The 14,577-nt window shown below is 42.3% G+C and overlaps 1 protein-coding gene across 1 annotated transcript; it reads left to right on the forward strand.

Moving 5' to 3' along the window:
- The first annotated feature begins 1,176 nt into the window (after positions 1 to 1,176).
- Cxcl17 (C-X-C motif chemokine ligand 17) lies at positions 1,177 to 13,380 on the forward strand. Its single transcript, XM_050127134.1, has 4 exons — positions 1,177 to 1,414; positions 10,138 to 10,218; positions 10,781 to 10,882; positions 12,649 to 13,380. Exons 1-4 carry the CDS (start codon positions 1,342 to 1,344, stop codon positions 12,744 to 12,746), a joined length of 354 nt encoding a protein of 117 aa, XP_049983091.1. The 5' UTR covers positions 1,177 to 1,341; the 3' UTR covers positions 12,747 to 13,380.
- Positions 13,381 to 14,577: the final 1,197 nt, after the last annotated feature.

A 14,577-nucleotide genomic window follows, 5' to 3' on the forward strand; every position in this document is an offset into this window, starting at 1 on the left:
ACACAGGCTCTGGAGTGACAAGACAGACTGGCCATGGAATAAAACCTCTAACACTGCAAGCCAGAAATAAAATTCCTCTCTTTTGTGAGGTGCATGTTTGCAGGAAATTGGCTGGCACAATCACCTCAATGTTGACTGTGAGCATTATCAGCTTTCTCTTTTTGCCTTGGGCCATTTCCAGAGACTGGAACCAAGATCCCCACCAATGTGGGCAAACACAGTTCAAGAGTTCCTATACTCCTCAAGCCTTCTTGGATCTGAAGCTCTGGTGATCCCCCACAAATAAAATCCCCTGTCCTGTAGACTGAAGCAACTAAACCATAGCAACTTCCTGATGAGCAAGAGGAAGCCTAGTTTTCTCCCACTGCTCCAGGGAAGGGTTTTTGGAGCAAAGATAATTGCCTTTGATTTTGTTTATTGTTGTTTTGTTTTTTGTGGTGGTGAGAACCAAACCTGGAGCCATGTGCATGCTAGACAAGCATTCTATCACTAAGCTACATCGCATCTCTTCATTTTGAATACATTTATTTAGGGGTGAGGGGAGTGTGCATGCCACCAAGTGAGTATGGAGGTCAGAGGATAACTTATTGGTTCTCTACTTCCTCTGTGAGTCCTGGGAATTGAGCTCAGAACAATTAGCTCATCAGCCACCAGCCTTTCATTTTTGTTTGTTTTTCTTTCTTTTCTTCTTTTTTTTAAAATAGGTTTTGTCATCACACTCAGGTCCTCTTCGCCCTCCCCAGTGCTGAAATTGCAGACATACACTACCACAACCAATTTGAACCACCTCCTCTTACTCCAGCTCTGCTTCCCCTTTACATGGTTAGAGAACTGGAGGGAACTGCCAACAGTGTGAAGACAGGGCAACTACCCAGATAGAAGTACTTCTATTGCTGGTATTTGCGAGTGGATAAACAAAAGAGATACACCAGCCAGCCTCTCTTCTGCCACCCTGCAGTGCCCCATTTCTTGCTATAAACAGCCAAAAAGTACAAGGAAATTCAAGTGTTGGAAAAAAGCTAAGACAACAAAATCATAACACTGTAGAGGGTGAGGAGTTAAGGACAGCTGCCAAGCTGTCAATCACTCCTTGGTTCTCCAGAGTGTTGTGTTTCTTTTGTTTGACCGGTTTTGCCTCCCACATTCCTGTAAAGCACCTGGTCCAATCTGTTACCAGCATCACCAGCACCGCCTTCTTGTTCTTGCCTTCTAATGGGTACTCTGGCATGGGATTAAACTGTAGACACCACCCGACCCAAGCCATTTCAAGGAATCAAAAGCCTCTAAGTGGTAACAATCCACACCATCTTTAAGCAACAACAGCACCAACAAACAGCCACAATGAAGGTTCTAGTCTCTGCCTTCCTTCTGTTGCTGCCAGCGATGCTCACAGTCTCCAGCAGACCAAATCCAGGTAAACGAGATGAAATCATATTCTCTCTTTTCTTACTCTCCCTCCCTTCCTCTTTACCTCCTCTTCCCTCCTTCCCCCCAACTAATTTTCTTCCCCCTTGAGACAGGGTGTTGATATGTAGCCCAGGCTGACCTGAAACTTGCACTCTTCCTGCCTCAGCATCCTGAGTACCAGCGTTATGTAGGCATGTGCCACCATGACCTGCTCAAGATTACTTTGTACCTCACCTATAATGTGCACATACCAAAAATTAATTTGATATTAATGGAGGAAATGGAGTAGGAAATATGGCAAACCCAACAACATACCCATTAAAGTATTCTTTTAGCTACAAGTTGGGGCAATTAAGTTAGTCTTCCTCAGTGTCAGTATCCTCATTAACAAAAAGGAAGGACCCTACTTATCCCAAAGAGTCTGTGAACTTTAAGAAACATTGCCAAAGTGTGTGCAACTGAAGCTGGCAACATACACACATGCATACACACAGCCCAGACCAGACCCACTTTCCTTCCCTAACCTCTCCTAGAAAAGTCACAAATTTCCTCAGGTCTCAATTAGAGATTGTGGTAGAAATTAAAGAAATTAAGAGTTTTATATTTTCCTAGAGCTTGCCAGTTAAGTCACTGATAATACAAACTGGACAGTCCTATCACCAGGCAGTGGTCATGCAGACACTTTGGTTATGCCGCGCTCTGTTAAAATGGTCTGCCTTGGGGGAAGCAGACCTTAGTAGTGGTTCTGAATCTGCTCCGGTTTTCATCAGAGCCAATATGACCCAGCCCTTCACAGAACCACCACACAAAAGCAGGATCATCTCCATCCATGTATCTTTCTACTTGAGAATACTATCCCTCTCAGCCCCTCGGCTATTTGAGGGTGAAATAACTTGTGGCAAACTCAGCAGCAATCCTAAATTTAGGATCACCTGTCTTCTACAATGTCCAACTTCTCTCCTTTCTAGAGAAAGTTCTTTGGAAATTGCTGGGTTCTACAATCCTGGAAGGGAAGGCATCCCTATCACTATGATGGACACAGGGCTAGAGTCCTCCCCGTGTACTCAAAGTTCTAATCCCAACCTACTTTTCCAGTCCACTCTCCTCCACTCACAAAGATACACTCTATGCTCTGCTCAGACTAGACTGCTGATTTCCAACACGTCCTATGTTGTCAAACCAGCTCAGCTTTACTCACATATCCAGCTCGGAAGCTCACGCCTTCCCACTCCTCCAGTGATTCCTCCCTCGGCTACACACAGCTCTCCCCTTGCTGACTGCACTCAGTTCAAATAAGACTCTTTTGCATGTATCATAGCCTGCCTCACAATTTAAGGGTACACCTTCTACTTGTTCTCCGTCCTTAATCAGTCCTTAATCCGTCCTTAATCCTTGGTGACACAAACTGATATATCATTTCCATAACCCTCACACTATGCAGCATAGCACTCAGCAAATATTAGCTAAGTGCTCTGGTTTCTAAGATCAAAATGATTCATTTCTATGACTCTATGCCAGGCTGTGATAGCAATATTTTTTTCCTTGTTGCTGTTAGTGTGAGTATGTGTGTGTATCAATGGGGATTAAACACAGAACCCCATGCATCCTGGATGTGTAAGTAAAGTTGAGCTGGTTTGAAAAGGGAGAAGGACAAAAAAGAATACATAAGAATGTATTTTAAAAAATTGTAAACAAATTACTTATAATAGATTACTCCCTATTTGTAATATTACTTGATTGTATTACTTATAGTAATAGCTGACATGTGTTAAGAAATCCTGTACTGCAGGCACTGTTTTAAGTGTTACAATAAATACACTGTGATCTCATTTTGTATTTACAAAATGTAATGGTGGCTGGAGAGATGACTCTGGAGTTAAGAGCACTGGTTTTTCTTCCAGAGAACCCAGGCGTTGTTTGATTCCTGCACCCAAGTGGCTGCTCACAATCCTATGATCTCCAGTCCCAGGGGATCCAATGCCCCCTTGTGGCCTCTGTGGACATAGCATGCATACCGTGCATGAACAAACGTGAAATACTCATACACATAAAAAAAATAAAAATAATCTTGCCGGGCGGTGGTGGCACACGCCTTTAATCCCAGCACTCGGGAAGCAAAGGCAGGCGGATCTCTGTGAGTTCGAGACCAGCCTGGTCTACAAAAGCTAGTTCCAGGACAGGCTCCAAAACCATAGAGAAACCCTGTCTCGAAAAACCAAAAAAAAAAAAAATCTTTAAAGCTCAGAGGTTAAAGTTAGACCACTCTTTCAGATGACCTGGGTCCAGATTCTAGCATCCCGATAGTGTCTTACAAATGCCTGTAACTCCAGTCCCAGGGGATCTGATGCCCTCTTCTGGCCTCTTAAGTCACCAGACACACCAGTGGTGCACAGATGTACATGCAGACAAAATACCCATATGTTGAGGAATAATCTTTTTGTATACTGTGAAGATGTGTCACTCTGATTGGTTTAATAAAAAAAGCTGAATGACCAATAGCTCGGCAGGATTTCCAGGCACACAGGATGCTGGGATGAAAAAGGGCAGAGTCGTGAGGAGACACCAGGGACATAGAGCAAGCAGCATGGGCCTTACAAAATAAAAGAAACTGAGCCACGTAAAAGAACATAGATTAAAAGATATGGATTAATTAAATTATAAGAGTGATCTAGAAACAAGCCTAAGCTATTGGCAAGTTTTCATAATTAATAAGCAGTTTCCATTATTTGGAAGCTAGCAGGTAGGACAGAGAAAGACTCTACACCCATACACATAAAATTAAAATTTAAAAAACCAGGAAACTGTCATTAACACAGTAACATTGGCTAATCTCTTAAATATTCAAAGTGTCCTAATTATTCTGCTAACATCATTTTCTAGTCCAGAAGCCAATTTAGAACTCACAGTGAGTAAAACTGTCATGTCACCTTGGTGTCCTCCAAGCTAGGGCAGCTCCTGTCTTTCCTCCTCTTTCCTGGGAGTTCTTGGTATATTTTTGAAGAGTACTGAAAAGTAGAATACTCTCAGTATGGGGTTTTCCAGTGTTTTCTCATGATAAAGTTCTGCTTATTCACTTAGTGCAACAATATCACAGAAGGGCTAGCAAGAGAAGAGGCCTCAGTGGGTAAATGTGCTTGTCGTCAAAGTCTGGAGACCTGAGTTCGATACCCACTGTGGAAGGGGAGAACAGACTCCACAGATTGTCCTCTAAGCTCCACACATGTGCTTTGGTTTCACGCTTCCCCCACCCACACCACATACACAAACAATAATTAATTTAAAAATTAAAGGCAGTTGTGAGCCACCCAATGTGGGTGCTGGGAACTGAACTTAGGTCCTCTGTGAAAGCAGTAAGTGCTCATAACCACTGAGCCATTTCTCCAGGCCCTCTTCCTTTTAGTTATCCACCTACTTGTTTATAGCTGTATGGACCCAGAGTCAGACACTCATGGGTTTTAACCCAACTACTACCATCATTTATTATGTTATCACGTTGTCCTTCAGGTTGGTTTCCACAGGGTTTTACTGTTTCCATCATTTTTATTTTTTTGGCAGTTCCTTACTTTCTGACACAAGAGGTTTCAGGTTTATCTTATATTTTCCTGCTCCATGGAATAAGCCACTTCCAGAGATCCCCATTTCTTCTCATGGGTTCTGAAACATGCCCTTTGCTGGAGCTGCAGGTGGTGTGATCACTGTCTTCAGAAAACAGCTAGAAGCCAAGTGTGTTGGCACATGCCTGAAATCCCAGCACCCAAAGGCTGGGGTAGAAGGATCAAGAGTTCAAGTTTATCCCCAGTTATTTATCAAGTTTGAGGTCAACCTGAACTACATGGGGCAAAGGGGAAGGGAGCTGTAGAAGAGGGGAAAGGGAAGAAAGGAAGAAAACAACTACCAGTCCTCAGTGACAACAAGAACTCATATCCTGAACAGATGTCTGGATATGGAACTTTCACAGATTATTTATTCCTCAGCAAGGTGGGCATTACTTATCCTTGTTTTACAAGTCAGACACTCACAGATCCAAGAAGTATACATCATACAGTTAAGTGACAGAGCCCATAGGAAGCCCCAGATCTATCTGGATAGAAAGTTCACTGGGCAAGTGTTTACCAAGACTAATTTTTGATGAAACATAAATTTGCTTTTTATGGCCTTAATAATAACATGCTTATTTTAACACATTAGAAAAGAAAATATCCCAGTCTAGCCTGCTGGGCTGATCTTGGCTACTCAACAGACAGAGACCAAGACAGAGAGAGGAGGAGAGGAAGTAAAGATGGACATAATACTAAGACTACATGACATTCATAATTTCACACAAGATGAAGCTACTTTATAAAATAAATCTAGAGGAAAAGTAAGAGGTAAACAAACACAATATTGTACAAGTTGGTGTTGAACAGATGGCTCAGTGGCTAAAATCACTGTCTGTTCCTGTATACAACCCAGGACTGATTCCCAGCACCCATATGGCAGCTCACAACAATCCACAACTACAGGAATCAACACCCTCTTCTAGACTCCAAAGAATGTATGGTACATACATTCAAGCAAAACACTCATACACAAAAAAAATAATAAATCTTAAAAAATAAAATAAAATTAACTGGGCAGTGGTGGCGCGTGCCTTTAATCCCAGCACTCGGGGAGGCAGCTGCAGGCGGCTCTCTGTGAGTTCAAGGCCAACCCAGTCGACAAGAGCTAGTTCCAGGACACCTAGAGCTGTTACACAGAGAAACCCTGTCTCGAAAAACAGAAAAAAAAATCTTAAATAAATGTGTAATCTTGAGCACGGCACCACACCACTCACCTGTTAACTCTAGCACTTGGGAGATTGAAACAGAAGGATCTGTAGTTCAAGGTCATCCTCACTTCTGTAGTGAGCTCAAGACTATCCTGAACTACGAGACCTTACCTCAAAATAAAATGATGATAATGGAGTTTGTTGTACTTTCAAATTTTTTTCCAATAGACTTACAATTTCTAAATATCTAAATGTAATCACTAAGAATTTTTAAAGTTCTATATTTAGGGATTCAACTAAGTCATCTACAAGATTTCTTCTGCCTTTAATATTTTATGGCTTCTTGCTGAAATGAGGAATAGCGGCCATTCAAGGAGAAAATGCTAGAAAAAGATAGAAGCAAGGGCTCTGCCCATCAAAATTATTTTAATAGTGCTCAAAACATCACATGATAACGTTGAAAAAAAGGCTCTGTAAAATGATGCAACACCACCCATCTGTGTGACAAAAAGGGCACAAGTCTGGGGAGAGGAAACCCAAACTGAACCTGATGATCTCTAACGGAGCCCTCTCCAAACACTTGTCTGTGCACCTACTGAACAAGCACTTACTAAATGCCTACCATGTGCCAGGAACAGTGAGCTCTGTCAGAGTTGACCTACTGATTCTGAGGCTAGTGGAGGAGAAAGGTTTGTTTATATTCATTAGGAGTGTCATAACAAGTTACCACAGTTGAGGTGGCTTTAAGGACAAATTTGATTTATCTCACATTTCTGGAGACTGGAAGTCTAAAACTGAGGTACCAGAAGGTCTGAATCTCTTAGAACCAGCAGAAACTTATTTTTCATAGTTCCAAAAGTAGAGCTTCTGAGATTAAGGTTTTGGTATGATTGATTCAGGTAAGAGTCATCTCCCTGTGTGCAGACAATCAATTCTCATACACTGGAAATTAAAGGTTCCCAGAGGTCCCTTTCCACAAAGATATTAATCTCACTCCTGGGAGCTCTACTTTCATAATCTAATTACTCCCCAAAGCCCCCACTTCCTAATACAATCACACTAGGGACTAGGATTCTAACATAGAAGCTTTTTTAAAGATTCATTTATTGTATTTGATGTATATGAATGCTTTGCCCATGTGTATGTTTGTGTACCATATGCCTGCAGTGCCCCAGAGGCCAGAATAGGAAGTCAGGTCCCCTGGAACCCGAGTTACAGTAGGTTATAAACTGCCCTGAGCAACAGCAGTAAGTGCTCTTACCTGCTGCCCTGCCTCCTCAGCCCCAACACAGAGGTTTTAAGAGGACATATTCTGCTAGCATCTCACTGTATCATCGATCACATGGTTTTTTGCTTTAAGGTCTTTGCGGGGGGCGGGGGGGCATTGAAACAGGAAACAGGGTTTCTTCTGTGTAGCCCTGGCTGTTCTGGAACTCATTCTGTAGACCAGACTGGGCTTGAACCCACAGAGATTTTCCTGTCTCTGCCTCTGCCTCTCTGGTGCTGGGATTAAAGGCATGTGCCACCACACCTGGATCATTTTCTTATAATACTGGATTAAAGAACACCACAAAAGCCTTATTTTAGCTTAATTGTCATTTTCAAAACCCTATCTGCAAATATACTCATTTTGAGGAAGTAGAGGTTAGATCTTCAATGTGTGAATTTAGAAGGATGGAGTTCATTCAGTCCATAACAGATTTAAAGTCACAAATTACACAAGAATAATTCAAGCATAGTAACTCATCTGGAATCTGGAATCAGTGTTAGAGAGATTGCTGAAAGTTCAAGGACAGCTTGGACTATACAGCAAGATCCTTTCCCAACCAAACACAACAACAAAAATGAGCTGGGCATTGGCAGGGTGGAAGCTGGGGGATTCGGAGTCCAAGTCCAACCCAGCTATAATATGAAGACCCTGTTTCAGAGAAAGAATAATTTAAACAAAAAAAAAACATATGAAGGCATATTTGATTGTTTTCATGGTACTATGGATCAAATCCAGGCTATCGTACATGCCAGACAAGCACTTAGATTCCCAATCTGCTATTGATTTGAACAGGAAATATCGCTAACTAAAATTAGAGAAGTGTCATGTGGGCCCAGTTCTAGCTGGAGATTCTAAAATCTATAAGCCTTTATCTTTTTATAATTTTAGCCTGGTTGGTTGGTTGTTGTCAATTTGACTATGGTCATCTGAAAAAAAAAAAAAAGGAACCTCTGTTCTTAAGAAAGAACCTCCTTAAGACTGGCCTGTAGGAAATATGTAGGGTATTTTCTTGATTAATGACTGTTGTGGGAAGGCCTAGTTCACTATAAGTGGTGAGTCCCCTAGGCAAGTAATCTTGGGATGTATAAGAAAGCAAACTAAGCAAGCCAGGAGGAACGATTTAGTAAGCAGCCTTCCTCCATGACCTCTACATCAGTTCCTGCATCCAGGTTCCAAACATGGGTGCCTACCTTGCCTTCCCTCAAGAAGTAATAAAGTGTGAGTTGTAAGGTGAAATAAACCCTTTCTTCCCAAAGTTGCTTTTGGTCATGGTCTCTTATCACGGCAATAGAAACCCTATGACAAATTTTGTATTATATCTAATTAATTTATTTTTCTTCGGGTGGGTACACATGCCACACAAAGGGAATGTATGAAAGTCTGAGAGGACAGCCCACAGGAGTCAACAATCTGCTTCTACCATATGAGTTCCAAGGATGGAACTCAGGTTGTCAAGATTGGTAGCAGGTGCCTTTCTCTGCTAAGCCATCACCAGACTTAAACCTTCATCTTCTGTTGTCATAAACATATTTTAGGGCTGGGCTTGGTGGTAAGCACCAATAATCCCAGCTACCAAGAAGCAGATTCAGATGCTTCACTTAAGGCCAGAAGTTAGATGTACAATGAGCCGCATAGAAAGACCTTATCTCAAATATATGGAAGTTGTAGAATCAAATAACATAGGCTTGGATGCAACGTGTCTGTACCAGAGGAACAAACACAAATACTGTCCTCTTAATAATCAACTGAAATTGTGTATTCAAACACAGCAACTTGGAGGTCAGGTGGAAATTTTGGTTTGCAGTTATCTGCTGCTCCTTGCTCTCATCTAAGTTGTCAGTATTTTAATGAACGATGTGGGGGTTGCAGTCTCAATAACCCTATCATGTCTTCCCTTAGATTCAGAAGCTATTTTCTTCACTTTCTCAGCTAAAATTTTCAGTAGCTGTTGGCAGAGACTGCTTGTTCATTTGCCAGCTGCCCAGACCCGAATAATTACACAGAAACACTGAGCCTATTAGCTCAGGCTCCTTATTAACTAACTCTTACATCTTAAATTAACCCATTTCTATTATTTTATATTTTACCATGAGGCTCATGGTTTGTTACCTCTTGCTTCTTGGGCAGCTACATGGCGTCTTTCTCCTTTGGCAGTTATGTGGCATCTCCCTGACTCTGCCTGCTCTCTTTATATATTTCTTCCAGCCTAGTTATATTCTGCCCTGCCATAAGCCAAAGCAGATTCTTTATTTACCAATGGTAATAAAACATATTCATAACATACAGAGGGGAATCCCAAATCATTTTTCTTTTAAGATTTATTTATTTTTGCTTTGTACATGAGTGCCTGTGTAGGTCGGAAGAGGACACTGGATCCCCTGGAACTACAGTTATAGACGATTGCAAGCCACCATGTAGGTACTAGGAATCAAATTTGGGTTCTCTCTGCAAGAGCAGAATTTGCTTTTAACCACTGGGCTATCTCTCCAGCCTTTAGGCTAGATTTTTAAGTCTCCGTTCCTTATCCATTTACAGTATTCCTCTTTTGGAGTACCCTAGAGCCCATCAATGGAAGGTGGGACAGACAGACAGAGACACAGAGAAACAGAGCTTGTGCTGATCTAAGTACCCAAGTAGAGCAACTCTGGAGGATAGGGTCACAGAGAGCTGTCCTTTTCCAGTATCTGAAAGTAACCGCATATGCCTCCAACAGGGGTCGCCAAAAGCCATGGGGACCAACGCCAGGTTTCTGGGAGGTGGCTCCAGGAAGGCAGCCAAGAGTGTGAATGCAGAGGTCAGTAATTCAGCCTTGACCACAGAGTTGGCACTATAGTGACCCAAAACCTTCATCTCCCATAAGCCCCTCTGAGGCCAAGACAGATGTCTGAGCTAGCCTCAGCATCCCACCAGAGGTGGCACTAACACCTGCTTTCTCCGTGAGCAGGACTCAGGAACTAGATTCCTACCAGGATCTTTGTGCCCCCCACCAACGCTTCCCCCCAAATTTCCTGTACCTTCCCAAAGGGTTTTACTTTCTCCTGGCTCCCCAAAAACATCTTGTATTCTGTCTTAGGCTGATGTTCCTTATAGAAAGGATTGAAAGCAGAAGAAATGTCAGCCTAAAAAGACACCTGGGCCCAATTTTTCATTCTTCACTCTCCACAGGGATATCCCAAGGCCTCCTCTAAACATGTCCGCAAATCCCTGCCCACAGAGGTCACATGAAAACAACTTAGAAACCCAGGGGTTCACACAGCTTGAGGTCTCCATTGTTCTCCGTTGACCCTTTTCCCCAGCCAAGTCCGTACTCTAAACATACCAACTTTCCCATCTAAGAAGTAGCCTATTGTTTACAGATTGGTTCCTGAGAGCCCCGAAGAGAAAATCCACACCAGTGCTGGAATCACCAAAGAAGCAGTGTCCCTGTGATCATGTCAAGGACAGCAAGAAAAAAAACAGTAAGTTTCAAGAGGATGGCCTTATACCACACTCAGTTCTATGAACTCACTAAGGATGGAGGCAAGGCCGAGAAGACAAAATAAACACATGCATCAACCAGCCCCTTTCTATTCAATGCCAACTTTAGGAAAACAGAAAGAACAAAAGCATTAGGATAGACTTATTCTGAAACTAAAGAGATTCAACCAAAATCTTAGATTTAGAACGTGTCATTTATCAAAGTAAAGGGAGATAGAGAGGCTGTGACCTGCCCATTGATTTCTGAAGATGACACCAGTGTCAGTGTGGAACAGGATTTTGGCTTTTCTTTCATCTGGCAGTTGGTTTTTCTGTTTGTTTGTTTGTTTTCATTTTATGTGTGTGGGTACCTTGCCTGCATGTATTTAATCTCAATGCAGTGCCCTTGAAGACCAGAAGAGGGAATTAGATTTCCTGAGACATCATGTGGGTTCTGGGAACTGAACCTGAGGCCTCTATAGGGGAAACTCATGCTCTTAATTGCTGTGCCATCTTTCCATCCCCACAGTCTTTTTTAAAATGTTATTATACAAAAAAAGTAAATAAAGGGCCAGAAAGATGGCTCAGAAGGTGCTTGCAGTCAAATCTGACAACCTGAGTTCAATCCCTGACACCCACATGATAAAAAGGAGAGAACAGACTGCTGCAAGCTGCCCTCTGACTTCCAAATTTCCACTATGGCATGAATGCAACTCTACAGATATGTGCACACACACACACACACACACACACACACACACAAAATAAAACATGTTTTTAAAGTATTATATTTCATTTTACTGCGTGTGTGTTTATGTTAGTATCACATGTGTGGAGGTCAGAGAAGAGAGTTGGGATTCAGTTCTCTCCTTCCACCATATTAGTCCCTGGGACTGAACTCAGGTCATAAAATTTGGCAAATGCCTTACCTGGTGAGCCATTTCTTCCACCCCTGTTTGATTTTTTTTATTCTGATTTGTCCATTCTGCCCCACCCCACCCCAACTTTTATTTGGTTTTTGAGACAGGGTTTCCCTGTGTAGCCCTGGCTGTTCTGGAACTTACTTTGTAGACCAGGCTGGCCTTGAACTCACATAGATCCACCTGTCTCTGCCTTCCAAGTGTGTGCCATCACCGCCCAGTTCGTTTGGCTTTTTGAGATAGATTTCCATTCTAGCCTAAGTTGACTTGGAACTCACTTTGTAGCTTAGGTAACCTCAGACTTAAAAGATCATACTGCTTCTGCCTCCTGAGTGCTGCGATTGTAGGCACACACTGCCACAGCCAGCTGCATCTCATAATTTCAAAAGTTTACATATAAACTTTGAAATGTTTTTTTAAAGAGCTGGAGAGAAAAAGCAGCCATTTAGAGCATTCACTGCTCTTTCAGAGGACCAGAGTAGCCAGGCAATGATGGCACACACCTTTAATCCCAGCACTCAAGAGGCAGGGACAGACTGTGAGTTCAAGGCCAGCCTGGTCTACAGAGCAAGTTCCAAGACAGCCAGAGCTACCCAGAGAAACCCTGTCTTGAAATAAATCAGAGGACCAGAGTTTGGTTCCCAGCACAAATGTCAGGTGGCTCCCAACTACCTAGAACTCCAGCTCCAGGGGTTCTGAAATTCTATTCCAACCCCCACAGCACACACACACACACACACATACACACACACATACACACACACATACACACACACACACACACAAATAAAAATAAAACAAAGTATTTTTAAGTTTTTTATGACAGTATCCTTTTGTTTGTGCCCTAGGACACCAAAAGCACCACCGGAAGCCAAAGAGGCCCTCCAGAACCTGTCAGCAATTTCTCAAACGATGTCAACTAGCAAGTTTCTCTCTGCCCTTATAGTTCTGATACTCTACTCTCTCAAGTGAACACTCTCAGTGGAAAAGAAGTGATCAACCCTAGAGCGCGTTCTTGCACTCCCCACCCCATCCTCACCAACAGCATCCCAGTGCTCTCAGAAGGCACTGCCCAGCATATTGGTTACTGTGCCCTCTATTGTCATCTTCTCTCATCACTACTGATTTCAGTATGGGTTAAATAATTTAAAAATGACAGAGCCTCCGTTCCTCTTGTTATTCAGCTCCCAAACCTGTTCCCAGAATCTTATGTTGGTACTTTTATTTCTTAGGTGAAATAAGTTTCATGTTCCTATTGAGTAGACTGTTTTTTTCAAACCAACACACCACAAAGACCTTCTGAAAAACCTGGTATATTAGACAGGCTTTCTGAAACTGGCCAATCAAAATGTCAAAAACTTTGACAATATGTTAGTGCTAAATGTTAATAGCAAAAAGTTCTGCTTTTGTTTAAGCTTTGCTTGCTTGCAGAAGTAATGAAGAACCTATGAAAGATTCTCTCTGCTGCAGCTGAGGGCCACTTACATTCTCCTACTCCTAAGGACGGGGCTATAAGTTAGGCCCAGCCATGAATAAATTTTACCCTGCAATAAATATCTTGGTGTTTAGCTCCTGGTTTTCGACACCATAACACTTACGCCTCTGTTCACCCTAAAAGAATCAAGGAAACCTCAGCTTCCTATTGGTCTCACTTGACCATAGGAAAATTAGCAAAGAAAATAATTAAATGCATACATAATGCATATATATGTGAATATATGGTATATGAATATCAGTTAATTCAATCTAATGGGGTCTGACCACTCACATTCAATCCAGATGTCACCCTTTGCCCTGGTCATTCAAAACCCTAACCCAGATTCTACACGCATTTCTGCCTCCTTGACCCTCTTTCTCTCTCCATTGCCTGATTCTTTATTCTTTCACCGTTCTAAGGTGCAATGTCTGAGTGTGGCATAGAAAGCAAGTAAAGCACTGAATCAGATACTGCCTGATTAACAATGATAAAGGTTTAGAAACTGTGCTTTCTTAGCACCTAGACAGACATCAATCAGTGTTTATGATTCCTATCATCATCATCATCCCCATTACTTCATTCTGTGGGTTTCTAATGCAATACAAGAGATATAAATGTAGAAACACAGTTCAAAGCTATAAAGATGGTATGAAGGATCTCAGCTGCAATTCAAAAGGGTTTTGAGCCTATAAAAATAGAATGACATCAGTCTTTTTACTTTTTAGCATGGGTATAAAGTGATCAAAGCAACAATCTAAGACAATTGAACTGACAACTAGTTGTAAGAATTAATGAAGAGGAAACTATAAGTACACAGACTCCTCAAGTATTCTTCTGGCATCAGGAGTGGGATAAATACTGAACTATGGTGGTACCCACTTGTGGTCACGGAACTTGGGAAATGGAGACAAGAAGCTCAGGAGCTCGAGGCCAACCTGGGCTACATGAGATTCCCATCTCTGTGGGCAGAGAACACTCATCAGCTCATCTAGAATCACCCAGATGAAACAGAAGATTAAGTTGTCTTATGAAAAGGGTAATTGGTCATTTTAACTGAGTGGTGAGTGGGGTGGGGCCCTATTTATGACACAAGAGGGCAAGCCCCTCCCTTCTTGAAAGATAGTACTGGGCACATGAGCCCCCTCCTTAGTCCTAATCCCTCTCCCAAAGTAAGAGTGACCACTTGGCAAGGAGCAAGCGAGGGGGGTGGGGGAGGCGGTGATAAACCCACAGGCTAGCTATAAAGGAAGACCAGGAATGCCAGGACAAAGGATTGGAGCCCAAAGGGAGGTACCATCAT

This window comes from Alexandromys fortis, unplaced genomic scaffold (assembly GCF_014885135.2).
Source record: "Alexandromys fortis isolate MF-2015 unplaced genomic scaffold, M_Fortis_MF-2015_v1.1 scaffold_262, whole genome shotgun sequence".
Classification (NCBI taxonomy): Eukaryota; Metazoa; Chordata; class Mammalia; order Rodentia; family Cricetidae; genus Alexandromys; species Alexandromys fortis.